The sequence below is a fragment of the Carcharhinus amblyrhynchos genome, chromosome 7 (assembly GCF_965287045.1).
Source record: "Carcharhinus amblyrhynchos chromosome 7, sCarAmb.v2.hapA, whole genome shotgun sequence".
NCBI classification, from domain to species: Eukaryota; Metazoa; Chordata; class Chondrichthyes; order Carcharhiniformes; family Carcharhinidae; genus Carcharhinus; species Carcharhinus amblyrhynchos.
The window spans coordinates 89,946,205-89,960,835 of NC_137330.1; the positions used below are offsets into that span (position 1 = coordinate 89,946,205).

Here is a 14,631-nt window from a genome sequence, read left to right on the forward strand (position 1 = left end):
TTTAACCTGGTGTTGTGAGACTTCTTACAGTGTTTACCCCAGTCCAACACTGGCATCTTGACATCATAACTGTAGGACCCTAACAAAGGAGGAATGTGAGTGACCACTAACATCAGAACTGCAGATATAGTCTTCTGAAAGAAGTAGCCATTTTCTGCCTTCATTGAATCAAAAGATTTCCTAGATGTGGCCATCTTAACCTGTATGTGATAATTATTGCTACAGTTAGCTCATAGAGTTATATAATATTCACTGTTGTTTAGGTAAAGTGGTATCTCAAGAATTTCAGGTAATGTAGGTAGTTGGGAACCAGGGGAGAGTTTCATTTGAAATTACGTGTGTCTTGTCATCAATGTATTTAAGTGTCATATTGTCCTTCTTGTCATGTGTGTTTTTGTTTTTAAGTTAATAATTCTTTATTAATTGTTGACACAACGGTCTGAACTGTTCCTCACTGGGTTGTACATCATTCCTCACACTATACTAAAATAACTACACTACTAGAAACTGGTGTTACAAGTTACCTTTTTGGGTTTTGGGACACCTTAGGATGCAACATTGGCGAGGTTTGTAACGCGTGGGACAGGAAATGTGCTCACTCCACAATTTTCTGGTGAGCAACATTTTTCCTTATTTTTCTTTACCTATAAACTGAGTAAGTGTGTTTCCTGTGAATTAATTTTTCAATCATTTCCATATCATTCAGATGGACAGATTATTTTATTAGAGGAACAGCACTTCATCTTTTGATTAGGCACTTTAAAGCCTTTTGCACTTGCCATTGAGTTTAACATCTTCAACTGTGAACTCTCTCCTCTTTTAAAACCCACCCTCCCTCCCCCATAGGGCCATCCGTTACATGTTCTAAAATTTTGCTTTCGTAAGGTGTGTCCTCTTGTTCTAGCTTTAACACATTTTGCTATTGTATCTTTATGCTAATATCAGCATCTTTTTAGCTTTTAATGCTACCAGTAACACTCCCTTTGTTTTGTGATCCATTACATCTTTGTCAATCTGTCTTTAGTTCCCACCTATCTCTGACCTTCTATTTTGCTGTACCTGCTCCACACCCTCTTAGCCTGTATAAAATCCATCATATTTCTCCTTCTTTAGCTCTAAGGAAGAGTCATACAGACTCAAAATGTTAACTCTGTTCCTGCTGCCAGAGTTGATGAATTTTTCCAGCACTTTCTGCTTTTATTTCAGATTTCCATCAGACATAGTGTTTTACCTTTATCACACACTAATATATCCTTTCCCAAGTGCATTGCCCAAAACTGTACGCAATATTTCAGATGTGGTCGAACTGGGGCTTTGTATGGCAATAATAGTTATTACGAATATTTCATTGTGAAAGCACCAAGAAGTACAATTTCTCAGAAGTCACAACTTTGTTTTATTAGGCAGGAAATTGACCAGAGACTCCAAAAAGTTAACGAGTCATCCAAAAGGACAAACCAACAGCTGAGCTGTATGTTGTAGATAAGCTCATAGAATCATAGAAACCCTACAGTGCAGAAAGAGGCCATTTGGCCCATCGAGTCTGCACCGACCACAATCCCACCCAGACCTTACCTCCATATTCCTACTTATTTACCCGCTAATCCCTCTAACCTATGCATCTCAGGACTCTAAGGGGCAACTTTTAGTTTAGCCAGTCAACGTAACCCACATATCTTTGGACTGTGAGAAGAAACTGGAACACCCAGAGTAAACCCACAAAGACATGAGGAAAATGTGCAAAACTCCACACAGACAGTGACCCAAGCCGGGAATCGAGCCCAGGTCCCTGGAGCTGTGAAACAGCAGTGCTTACCCCTGTGCTAACATGCCACTGCTTAAATAGTGCTGCTGAAGACTCAGTGGCACAGTGGGACAGTGGTTAGCACTGCTGTTTCACAGTAGGACCAGGGTTCGATTCCCAGCTTGGGTCACCATCTGTGTGGAGTTTGCGTATTCTCTTCATGTCTGCATGGGTTTTCTCTGGGTGCTCTGGTTTCCTCCCACAGTCCAAAGATGTGGGTTAGGTGGCTTGGCCATGCTAAATTGCCCTTTAGTGTCAGGGGGACTAGTGGGTAAAATACTTATGGTTATGGGGATAGGGCAGAAGGGTGGGCCTGGGTAAGTTGGTGCAGACTTGATGGACCAAATGGCCTCCTTTTGCACGGTAGGGATTCCGTGGGGTGGACTAGCTAGGGTAAATGCATGAGGTTATAGAAATAGAGCCTGGGTGGGATTGTGGTTGGTGAAGACTTGATGGGCCAAATAGCCTTTTTCTGCACTATAGGATTCTATGATATTCCATCTTGTCTGTTAATGGTGTGAGTTGCTGAGCAACTTTATCCTGTGTCAAGTCAAGCAGCAGGGCAGGTCATTATCACAAAAAATCCTACAAGTAAATAGAAGCAGGAGTAGGCCATTCAGCCTTCGAGCCTGCTCCACCATTCAGTATGATTATCCAATTCAATATCATGATCCCACTTCCCACGCTCCACCCTCCCCATTGTATCCTCTGATTCCCTTAGCCCCAAAAGTCATATCCAACCTCTTCACACAATGTTTTAGCCTCAACTACACATTCACCCCTCTCTGCATGAAGGCATTCCTTCTCATCTCCACCCTACAAGGTTTATCTCATATCCTCAGTCTGTGACCCCGGGTTCTGGACTCCCCTGTCACTGGGAACATTCTCATCTATTCGGTCCAGTCCTGTTAGATTTTTATTGGTTTCTGTGAAATCCCCCTCATTCTTCTGAACTCCAGTGAATATAATCCTAACCAACTCAATCTACTCTCATTCATCAGTCCTGCCATTCTGGGGATCAGTCTGGTTAGATGCTTTACTTAAATATATTGCTGCCTGTTTAAGTTACTTCTGGCATGGAAGACAAACGTGCTTAACCCCCATCATAGGCCAGGCGTAAGTGTTCGTTTTATACATGAGAAATGGTATCAACAAATTTCTAGACTACTGTCTAGGATAAAAAAATCAATTTGGATTTAAAAAAACAATGTTTTTTTGACACATTAGTTTGAACAAATCCACAAACATGTGATTTCTAAATGTTTATAGATTTGTTATAACTAACACAGCAAGAAAACATTGACATCGGCTGCATTCCACTCTCAACAGTTCTATTTACTAATAAACCTAGAGATAATCTTGCCCTTGAAGACATTTTCTTTTTAACCAGCGCGCTTTGTTCTCTGTAAGTAAATTGATTACAGCCCGTGAATCATCCAGATATTACATAACTTACTGCAAACCATGTCCCACATCAAGCTGAGGCCACGCTTGCATTATTGCTATGGGAAAAGAGATTTAACTTTCAGATGGCCCTGTCTCATCGCTGGTGCCAGATTGGGTCTCCGAGAGGAGATCAGCTCAGATAGATGGCACACTGCCCAGATGTTCACCAAAGACTGATTATGCTTTCTCAATTTTAACTAATGAAAAACAGCCTCAATCCAGTTCCTCCTGGACTTAGAACCATTGCACAATGCTGCCCCTAATTCAGTGCTAGGTAACACTAAACTGACAGGCTTATAGGAAAGCTGGTGTGGGAAGTAAGGCACATCCTCAGGCAGAGTAGGAAGAACATGAGGTGTCCGAAATGAAGCTCCCATTTCCCAGTGACAACAATAGCATATTTATCTAATGTCTTTGGTGTAATAAAACATCCCAAGGCGCTGCACAGGAGGCTTATATTAAGAAGAACTGACACTCAGCCATGTGGCAGATATTGGGTTAATTTTACAAGCCCCCAGGGGACAGGTGATGCTGATGGTGGGGAACCCATAAAACTGGGCAAGCCATGTTCTGGATCAGCTCCCTGAACATTTGCTACCATTGTGGAATTTTACTGTTGGCAGGATCGGATTTGAACAGGCTGTCTGCCTCTATAATTATTTAGCTATGTGAAGGCCATGTCAACAGCCTTTTTACTGAACAGTTGACATTTTGCTGATGGGGGGGTGGATCGATCCCACACCACATGAGGAGAATTCCAGCAAAGTGGCTTCCCAGCAGCATCCCATTGGGAAAGGAAAGATGTTTAAGGCAGCACCTCTGGCCCTGATATCCCAAAGGGGTTTCTCACACCAGTACCTGGCATTGCAATTATTTTAAAATAGTTTTTTGCCTACTTTCTGTAGGCTTCAGGGCCTTTGCCTATCCAGCAGTGGCTCCAGCTCCTCTGTTGAACTGCCAGGCTTCTGTTTGGGCTTTCTTCTTCAATAACCACACTCTCAACCTGTCTTACTACTTTCAATGATTTATGCATGTTATTACCCAGGTCTCTCTGATTCTGCACCCGCTTTAGAACTGTACCCCTTGTTGTATATTGTCTCCCTGCATTCATTCAAACAAAATGAATCACTTCACATTTTTCTGCATTGAACTTTGTTTGCCACTTGTCTGCCCTTTCCACCAACCTGTCCATATCCCTCTGAAGTTCTACACCATCATCCTCACAGTTGACAATGATTCCAGATTGCAAATTATCCACAAATTTTGAAATCACACCAAGGTCTAGGATATTAATATGTAGCAGGAGGAGGAAGGGTTCCAACATTTACCTCTGGGGAACTCCTCCAGGCTGAGAAATGTCCATTAATGTCCACCACTCAGCCAATTTCTTGTCCGTATTGCTACTGTCCCTTTTATTCCATGAGCTAGCCCTTTGCTCCAAAGATGTGTGGGTTAGGTTGATTGGCAATGGTAAATTGCCCCTTAGTATCAGGGTAAATATATGGGGTTACAGGGATAGGGCCTGGGTGGGATTGTTGTCAGTGCAGGCTCATTGGATCAAATGGCCTCCTTCTGCACTATAGGGATTCTATGATTGTGTGTCTGCTTTGTGTGGCACTGTATTTAATGCCTTTTGGAAGTCCAAGTCACATCAACAGCATTACCCTCATGAACACTGTAACTTCTTCAAAAAGCCTCACACATTAGTTAAACACAGAAGGCAGGCTGCTGGTCAGTGAAAGGGACCATTCCCCGGTAATATCTTGGAAACAGTGGCAACCATCAATCAGAGTAACTATGGAACTACTTATGAACAAGATTAACTAATTACAAAGAGTGATAAAGATGCTTGGGAGAGCCTGCACACAGCTTCAGAATTTGTGCACTTTGACCTGATTGGCTGAGCAAGTCACATGACCCTCTGAAAGCCCACCCTTTAAAGGGGGTCACTACTACAGCATCCTTTCCAGATCCTGGGTGCCAGTTGGAGCCCCTTTTCTCACACTACAGTTGCTTCTTTTGTACTTAAAATATGTGCCATCTCATTCTTGATCCTTTTACAAGTGGAAACAGTTTCTTCCTGTCGACTTTGTCCAGTCCCCTCATGATTTTGAACATTTCTATCAAATAGAATCATAGTCATAGAGATATACAACATGGAAACAGGCCTTTCGGCCCAACTCATCCATGCCGACCAGGTTTCCTCAACAGAATTAGTCCCATTTGTCTGCATTTACCCCTCTAAACCTTTCCTATTCATGTACCTGTTCAAATGTATTTTAATTGTTGTATTGGACCTGCCTCTACCACCTCCGAAAGACATGCTGGTTATGTGCATTGGCCATGCTAAATTCTCCCTCAGTGTACCCGAACAGACTCCAGAGTGTGGTGACTAGGAGTTTTCACAATAACTTCATTGCATTGTTAATGTAAGCCTACTTGTGACATTAATAAATAAACTTAAACTCCTCTAGCATCTCATTCCATGTACACATCACCCTCTGGGGGAAAAAGTTTCCCCTCAGGTCCCTTTAAACCTCTCCCTTCTCACTTTAAACCTCTGATTTTGGACCCCCTTACCTTGGGGAAAAGACCTTGGTATCTTATCTGTGCCCCTCATGATTTTTTAAACCTCTATGAGATTACCCCTCATTCTCCTATGCTCCAGGGAAAAAAGTCCCAGCCTTATAATTCAAACTTCCAGTCCCAGTAACATCCTTGTAAATCATTTTTGCACCCTTTCCAGTTTAATAACATCCTCCATTTAGCGGGCGACCAGAATTGTATGCAATACCCCAAATGTGGCCTTACCAATGTCTTGTACAGTTGTAACATAACGTCCCAACTCCTGTAATCTGTGCTGTAACCAACAAAGGCAAGTATGTCAAATGTCTCCTTCACCACTCTGTCTTCCTGTGACACCACTTTCAAGGAAATATGTATCTGCACTCTGAGGTCTCTCTGTTTGACAGCAGTCCCCATCACTCTATCATTAACTGTGTAAGGCCTACCCTGTTTGGCTTACCAAAACACAACACCTCAAATTGATCTGAATTAAATTCCATCTGCCATTCCTTGGCTCACTGGCCCAGTTGATCAAGATCACATTGTAATCTTGAATAACCTTCTTCACTGTCCACTACACCACCATTTTAGTGCTTTACTGTCATCCGCAAACTTACTCACCATGCCTCCTATATTCTCACCCAGATCATTCATATAAATAACAAACAACAATGGACCCAGCACCAACCCGAGCAGCACACCACTGGTCACAGGCCTCCAGTCTGAAAAGCATCAACCTCTGTCTCCTACCAGCAAGCCAATTTTTCATCCAATTGGCTAGTTCTTCCTAGATCCCATGTGATCTAACATTATTGACCAGTCTATCATGCGTATCTTGGCGAGGGCCTTGCTGAAGTCCACGTAGATAACATCTACTGCACTGCTCTCATCTATTTTCATGATCACCCCTTTATAAAACTCTATCAAAACATGATTTCTCACACACAAAGCTGTGCTGACTATTCTTAAACAATCCTTACCTTTCCAAATACACACAGTTCCAGTATCTCAGAATCCTCTCCAACAACTTACCCACCACTGATGTTAGGCTCATCGATCGGTAGTTCCCTGGCTTTTCCCTGCTGCCTTTCTTGAAGAACGGTGCAACATTTTCCTCCCTCCAGTCTTCCATCACCTCCTGTTAGCCTTATTATCTCAAAGGAAAGAAGAGGAATGGTTGGGACCTGGAGTGAGGGAGGCTGGACTTTGGAAGATCGGGGGTGGGGGGGGCAGTGGGCCTTGAACAGAGGGCTTTTGGGTTTCTGGAAAGGGGAGGATGGAGGGGAGGGGATAAACCTGGGCAATTTTCCATATTCTTGGCTGGATGCCAGCATTGCAGAATTGGAACAGCTTGACTAGGGGCAAGTTCTGGACCGTAAGTCTTCAGGGCTATTGCCTGACTGTTGTCAGGGCCCATAGTCTTTGCAGTTTCAGTGTCTTCAGCCATTTATTGAGTGAATTGAATTGGCTAAAGACTGGCAACTGTGATGCTGGGCACCTTCAGAGGAGACCAAGTTAGATCATCCAAAGACTGGAGATTTTTGCGAATGCATTAGCCTTGTTTTTTGCACTGATGTGCTGGACTCCTCTGTCATTGAGGATGGAGATATTTGTGGAGACTCCTCCTCCAGTGAGTTGCTTAATTCTTCATCACCATTCCCAACTGGATTTATCAGGACTGTAGAGCTTAGATCTGATCTGTTGGTTGTGGAATTGTTTAGCACTGTCTATTATTTGCTGCTTATGTCCTTTGTGTCATAAGTATTCTTGTGATTCATTAGATAGACCTAATTTTTAGGTATCCCTAGTTGCTCCTGTCCTGCCCTCCTGCAGTCTTCATTGAACCAGGGTTGATCCCCTGGCTTGGTGGTAAGAGTAGAATGTGCGATATGCTGGGCTCTGAGGTTTCAGATTGTGGTTGGGTACAATTCTACTGATGCTAATGGCCCACAGCATCTCATGGGTGCCCAGACTTGAGTTGCTAGATTTGTTTGAAATCTATCCAATTGTCAGGGCTTCATCTCTGCAAGGACTGTACGCTGATAACTCCTACTGATACCGTCTTGGACAGATGCATCTGTGGCAGGAAGGTTGGTGAGGATGAGGCCAAGTATGTTTTTCTCTCTTGGTTCCCTCACCACTCCAATAGACCAAGTCTGTTCATTAGGACCTGGCCACCCTTGGTGCTTCCTCCAAGTGGTGTTCAACACGGAGAAATACTGATTCATCAGTGGAGGGGGGTGGGAGGTGCTGGAAATGGTAATCAGCAGGATGTGCCTTGCCCACGTTTGACCTGGTGCCATGAGACTTCATGGGGCCCAGTGTCGACGTTCAGGACTCCCAGGGGAGCAACTCCCTCTAAACAGTATACCACTGCCATCATCTCTGCTGGGTCTGCCCTGCTGGTGAGACAGGACGTACCCAAGAATGGTGTTGGTAATGTCTGTAGGGCATGATTCCGTGAATATGACTACATCAGGCTGTTGCTTGACCAGACTGTAAGACAGCTCTCCCAGTTTTGGAGTAAGATTTTGCAGGATTGACAGGGCTGAGTTTTCCATTGTTGTTTCTGGTGCTTAGGTTGCTGCTAGGTGGTCCTTCCGGTTTCATTAATTTTTATTGACCTTTTTAGCGATTTGATAAAACTGAGTGGTTTGCTGGAATATTTCATAGAATTATAGAATCGTAGAGTTCCTACAATAGAGAAAGAGGCTATTTGGCCCATCAAGTCTGCACTGCCCACAATCCTACCAAGACCTATCCCCATAACCCCACTTATTTACCCTGCTAACCCTCAGACACTAAGGGTCAATTTAGCATGGCCAATCAACCTAATCCGCACATCTTTGGATTGTGGGCTGGAAACTGGAGCACCCAGAGGAAACCCACGCAGACATGGGGGCATTGTGCAAACTCCACACCGACAGTGACCCAAGGCCGGAATAGAACCCAGATCTCTGGTGCTGTGATGACAGTAGTGCTATCCATTGTGCCACTGTGCTGCCCCTACAATGAAAGAGCAGTGAAGGATCTTAAGTCACATGCACGTGACCAGATTTCCTTCCCTAAAGGACTTTGCTGCAATTTTTTACGACAATCAGCAATAGTTTCATGATCATCATTGATCTTTTAATTCCAGATTTTGATTGAATTCAAATTCCACCATCTGTCATGGTGGGATTTGAACCCCAGTCCCCAAATTATTACTGTGGGCCACTGGGTTACACAGCAGTGACAATATCACAACACCATCCCTAATAACCTCACATAATGACCAAAGTCCAAAGAGGAGTGATTTGATATTTCAGGGAGCAGGGAGTTGTCTGAAGAATGGCAGAAGGTGTATTGGAAGCAATTAAGAATCTCCGTTCAATATTCAAATGATATTATGGATTAATTTCGAGCTGTAATTGTGCCATATCTGCATTCATGCCATGACTGGCAACAGACATTACATCAGTCTCTTTTATACAGTGTAAATCTGATCTATACCTAGCAGATTCTCTGCAAAAGCCCACACAACTATCATAATTATAAATAGACTGATTTTGTTTGGATAAAGTGGCCAGCTTTATTTCCTTCTGTACAGTGGAGGAATTAAATTGATTATTTTTACATAAAAGCTTATTTTATTCCATTGCCATTTCCAAATGCAGGGATTGACAATGTTTTTCTTTGTCAGGCCCAGCAATACCTGTTGGAATTGATGTGATGGTGGAAAGTCTGGATAGTATTTCTGAGGTGGATATGGTAAGTGATCAAATCGAGCTTCACTCTATATGTTCGGGGGAAATCAAATAACCAATTTTGTTTTGGCTATCAATAGGCCAGACACAAAGTACTTTGTTCTCACTTAACTACTTGTGCCTATAAAACCTGTGATATGTTATTACACCTCATGTGAGCCTATAGACCGAATCAGGGAGCAGAACCAGATTTTTATATATATACATAATATATATACACACACATATACACACACACACGCACACGCACACGCACATATATAGGTTAGAATTTTCTGCTAGTTTATGCCAGTGGGTTTTTCCCATCCGACTGCAGTGAATGGAGATTTGGCTTGTCGCCAAATTCTCCGACTTCACTTCAATGTGAGCGTGGTGAAAACGGGTGGTAAGATTGCGCCCATTTTTTTTTCCTTTGTTTTGATGATTTCTTTTCCTGGTGTCTATTCCCTTCTGCCCGACAAAGCCGTGTACAACTTGGAGCTGAAAGAGAATATGACAAATGGAGATCAGCTCTCGCCCAGTTGCCCTGAGATTTTTTGTGTTGGGGATCTTTTCTCTTATCTTCTCCACCGTCCTTGTCAGGGGGAATAACAATGACATGATTAAGATCAATGTTGAGGGGACTGAAACCAGCTGCCTTCTATTCTGTGGGTCCTTTTATTGGTGGGGCTCCAAGTGATGTGACTTTTTTTATTCATTCATGGGACGTGGGTGTCGCTGGCTGGCCAACATTTATTGCCCATCCCTAGTTACCCTTGGAGGGCATTGCTGTGGCTCTGGAGTCACATGTAGGCCAGACCAGGTAAGGATGGCAGATTTCCTTTCCTGAAGGACATTAGTGAACCAGATGCGTTTTTCTGACAATCGACGATGGTTTTCACGGTCACCAGTAGATTCTTAATTCCAGATTATTGAATTCAAATTCCACCATCTGTTGTGGTAGAACATTAGCTGATTTTCTGGATGAATAGTCTAGCGATAATGTCACTAGGCCATTGCCTAGTGACTGCCCAAATATGCATTGACATTGATACGTGGTAACGATTGTGGAAATGATTGTTTGATGTCTCAGAAGCACTGAAATTGACACTGCTACATGAACCTCAAACTTCTTCTTTGAGCCTAAAATATTTTGATTTTCAAATGAATGGTAAAAAGTAACTGAATTTTTCTATGGTTGGAATGGCAAGGAAACAACTGCAGTACAGATCGGCCTGTAGTAACTGTACTCCCATCTGGCTGATCTCTGCTAATTAGTGCAAACCAGGGATTTGACTTGGGGCATTTCTTGATCTGCACGTATACACTGATTTTAAAAAGAGAAAATAAAATTATAGCACTCATGAAATTACCCAGGAACATGTTTCACTGCTTCACGTGCAACTAATTACTTAGCAGTGTAGTGACTCTTTGAGCTAAATATAGACAGATTTTGTGCAGACAGGAAAATCCTGCAGGCAGCATTTAGATGAATTGCCAACAAATTTGTTTTTATGGCCTTAGTTATGGAAGAAATGATGGCCTGGATTAGTAGTCTAGCAATAATATCACTAGGCCATTGTCTTCCCGGAAGCTCATATGTCCATTGACCTTACCTTGCTGCTGTTGTACGTTATGAACTTGGGAATTCAGTCTTTGATTGGTTGGATTGTGTTTTCTGCAGGATTTCACAATGACTCTATATTTACGCAATTACTGGAAAGATGAACGGCTTGCGTTCCCCAGCACCACGAACAGAAGTATGACGTTTGATGGCAGGCTTGTCAAAAAGATTTGGGCACCTGATGTGTTTTTTGTTCACTCGAAAAGGTCATTCATCCACGACACAACCACGGATAACATAATGTTACGCATCTTCCCTGATGGAAATGTGCTGTATAGCATAAGGTAAGTGTGGCTTCTGCACTGTGTTTCTTCTAATGGAAATCTGCTGTGACTGCTGCCATAAGAGACCATGAGACCAAAAGACATAGGAGCAGAATTAAGCCACTCGGCCCATTGAGTCTGCCATAACACAATAACCCCTGTTATATTTTCCATTTCTTCATACAGCTTCTCTGAGTGGGTGTAACTCACTTTAATGGCAATTCATGCACTTTTGTGTTGAGAAGCAATGTCCACATAAAAGTGGCTTGAGGCTATAACTCATTTAGAACTCCCCATTACCAGCAAAAGTGACTTTCAAACTACCAACATGAATTGCTTATATTTGTGTTCCCAGAGGAAAGACAGCGGCAATGCACTCATTTACTGTGCTACCTGGTCCATAACTAAGGCTTTGAAAATGCTTTCAGCAAAAACCCAGCTTGCAGGTGCAGCAGGTGGTCAGGAAGGCAAATGGGATGCTGGCCTTCATAGCGAGGGGGATTGAATGTAAAAGTAGGGGGGTCTTGTTGCGGCTGTATAGGGCATTGGTGAGGCCGCAGCTGGAGTACTGTGTGCAGTTTTGGGCGCCGTACTTACGCAAGGATATTTTGGCCTTGGAGGGAGTGCAGAGGAGGTTTACTAGGCTGATGCCGGAGTTGAGGGGGTTGAGCTATGAGGAGAGGCTGAATAAACTAGGCTTGTACTCGTTGGAGTTTAGAAGAATGAGGGGAGATCTCATTGAGACGTATAAGATGATGAATGGGATGGATAGGATAGAGGTGGAGAGACTCTTCCCGCTCAGAAAGGACAGTAGGACTAGGGGGCACAGCCTCATGATAAAGGGGGGAGGGCGGTTTAGAACGGAGTTGAGGAGGAACTTCTTCACTCAAAGGGTGGTGAATCTCTGGAATTCTCTGCCCATTGAGGTGGTGGAGGCTACCTCGCTAAATATTTTTAAGACGCGGGTTGATGGGCTTTTGATAAGAGAGGGGATTAAGGGTTATGGGGAGAGGGCGGGAAAGTGGAACTGAGCCACGACAGATCAGCCATGATCTTATTGAATGGCGGGGCAGGCTCAAAGGGCTAGATGGCCTACTCCTGCTCCTATTTCTTGTGTTCTTATTATTAACTATTCCTATTGGCATTTCAAATATCATTGTTCATATTTTCAAGTTTCCTCTGCCACAGGTCACTTTGCTCATTTCATGAGGGCTTCCCAGATTCCACCTGGCATATACCTGGGGAAGAGTGTTGGCCAGGAATGATTACGACAGGCCTCACTTCAGCAACTGGTTGAAGCAAATAATGTAGATGCATTTAAGGGAAGCTAAACAAACATATGAGAGAGATGATGGTGACTGTAGTGTGATTAACTCATAAATACCCTCTGAGTTGGCCTAGCAAGCCATTCAGTTTAAGGGCAATAGGGGATGGATAATAAATATTGGCCCAGCCAGTGACACCCAAATCCCAAGAATGAATTGAAAATATATTATTAGTGGATGTTCCTCATCACTTCAGGTAGGAAATCCTTGATGAGAGAAGAGCTGACAGAACAACTCATCCGGAACCCCCCACCACCACTAAATTCTACATGGCTTATTTTGGGGAATTATGCTAATATGTTCACTTCATTCCGTGTCCTGAAATATAAGGGCTGATTTTATAGTGAGGTATGTCTGGTGTGAGGTGGGAAATTTGCTCTATAAACGTTGGGCTTGTAGTGCCTTATTTGTTTTAGTCCAGGAGTTTATCAACCCTAGAGAACAAGCTAATTGTTAAAAATATTTCTGACAATTTATTGGAAATAATGAAGGGAAGTTGACTTGCTTGTATCTGTGTGTACTGGATTGTTATAATCCAGGTCAGAAACTCCAAGGTGTTTTATGAAGTCGGCCTAGACTGTAAATGTTGCATTTTGAATTTTGCCTTTGAATTTGGCACAGGTAAGCATAAGATATTTCACTCAGGTATGATTCAAATGACCCACTAGGGAGCTTTTATCAAACAAAGTTTACTTGAGAATACAGTTAACATATAATAAGACAATTAGCAATTACAAGCAAGGGGAAAAAACATGATATTGTATACACCTTAACAGCTAAATATATTGTTCCAACCAAGCATCTATACAAATGTACACCACATTCTAGGTTTAGCACAGAAAGCAAGTTTGCTCACATGATGCTGGATTTTGCAGTTTTCCAACACATGCTGTGATTCAGGCCTTTGGACGGAGCATTGAAACTCTGACTTCCCCATCCTGGATTGCCCAACGCACCTTGAGGTACAGATAGAGCTACTGCTCGCTTCCAGCTAGTAAACCACTGACAGCAAAATTTTCAGTCCAGAGAAAGAGGCAAGAAAGATTGCTTCCAGTCTGCAGTCCAAACACCTTATAACAAACTGAAACTAACCCTTGAGTTTTCCCTGTAAAAAAAAGCTGTCCCAAGGTATCACATGACCTGTCAATTATTCTTCCCCCAACAATTCAAAATGGGCATAAAACTCCAGGACACTGCATTAAGCCAAATGAAAAATAAACATTGCTTCAATTAAAGGTACCGGTAGAGATATTATGGCAAGAATTGAAAAAAACAGGCATGCTTAAAAAAAAACTGCGGAGAAACAGGATTAAAATACATTTCATAAAGGCATAGTAGCATCACAGGATCACTTGACATGACAAATTCTGGGAAAGCAGGACAGGTTTCAGGAATGTTTCCCCACAAAGGAGCCATCGGGATATCCTGTATTTACTGTGCCTGGGTAATCCCAGATGTCCAGACACAGGAGCAAGAAAATCTCCGCTGGTACAGTTTTCCTGTTTTAGGAGGATGTTACTTTAACCTTTGGGCTATGGCGATCACCCGGACACTATTAAGAATTGTGGCACTGAGAATTCAAAGAAAAAGTCTCATCAATTCCATCCTGTAGACATAAAGAAATCAGACAAACCTATTGGAACACTGAATCGATGTTTAATTTACAGTGGTGGTCACAGCTGGATCTTTATTCAGTGTATAACGTTGACAGTTTTATGATGAATCTGTTTGATTTATAGGGTTACAGTGACAGCGATGTGCAACATGGATTTCAGCCGCTTCCCCCTTGACACGCAGACCTGTTCCCTGGAGATAGAGAGCTGTAAGTTATGCCCACAGTGCGCTTGCTCAGTGTATTCTCACTGCACTCTAGGCTTGA

General features: G+C 42.8%; 1 protein-coding gene across 1 annotated transcript in view; it reads left to right on the top strand.

The window, feature by feature from the left end:
* Nucleotides 1–14,631, top strand: part of LOC145345120 (gamma-aminobutyric acid receptor subunit rho-2-like) — a 50,478-nt gene that overhangs the window by 19,491 nt on the left and 16,356 nt on the right. The window contains exons 3-5 of the mRNA XM_080192768.1: nt 9,498–9,565; nt 11,225–11,448; nt 14,492–14,574. Coding sequence (XP_080048894.1) covers nt 9,498–9,565; nt 11,225–11,448; nt 14,492–14,574 — 375 coding nt within the window. The remainder of the gene's footprint in view (nt 1–9,497; nt 9,566–11,224; nt 11,449–14,491; nt 14,575–14,631) is intronic.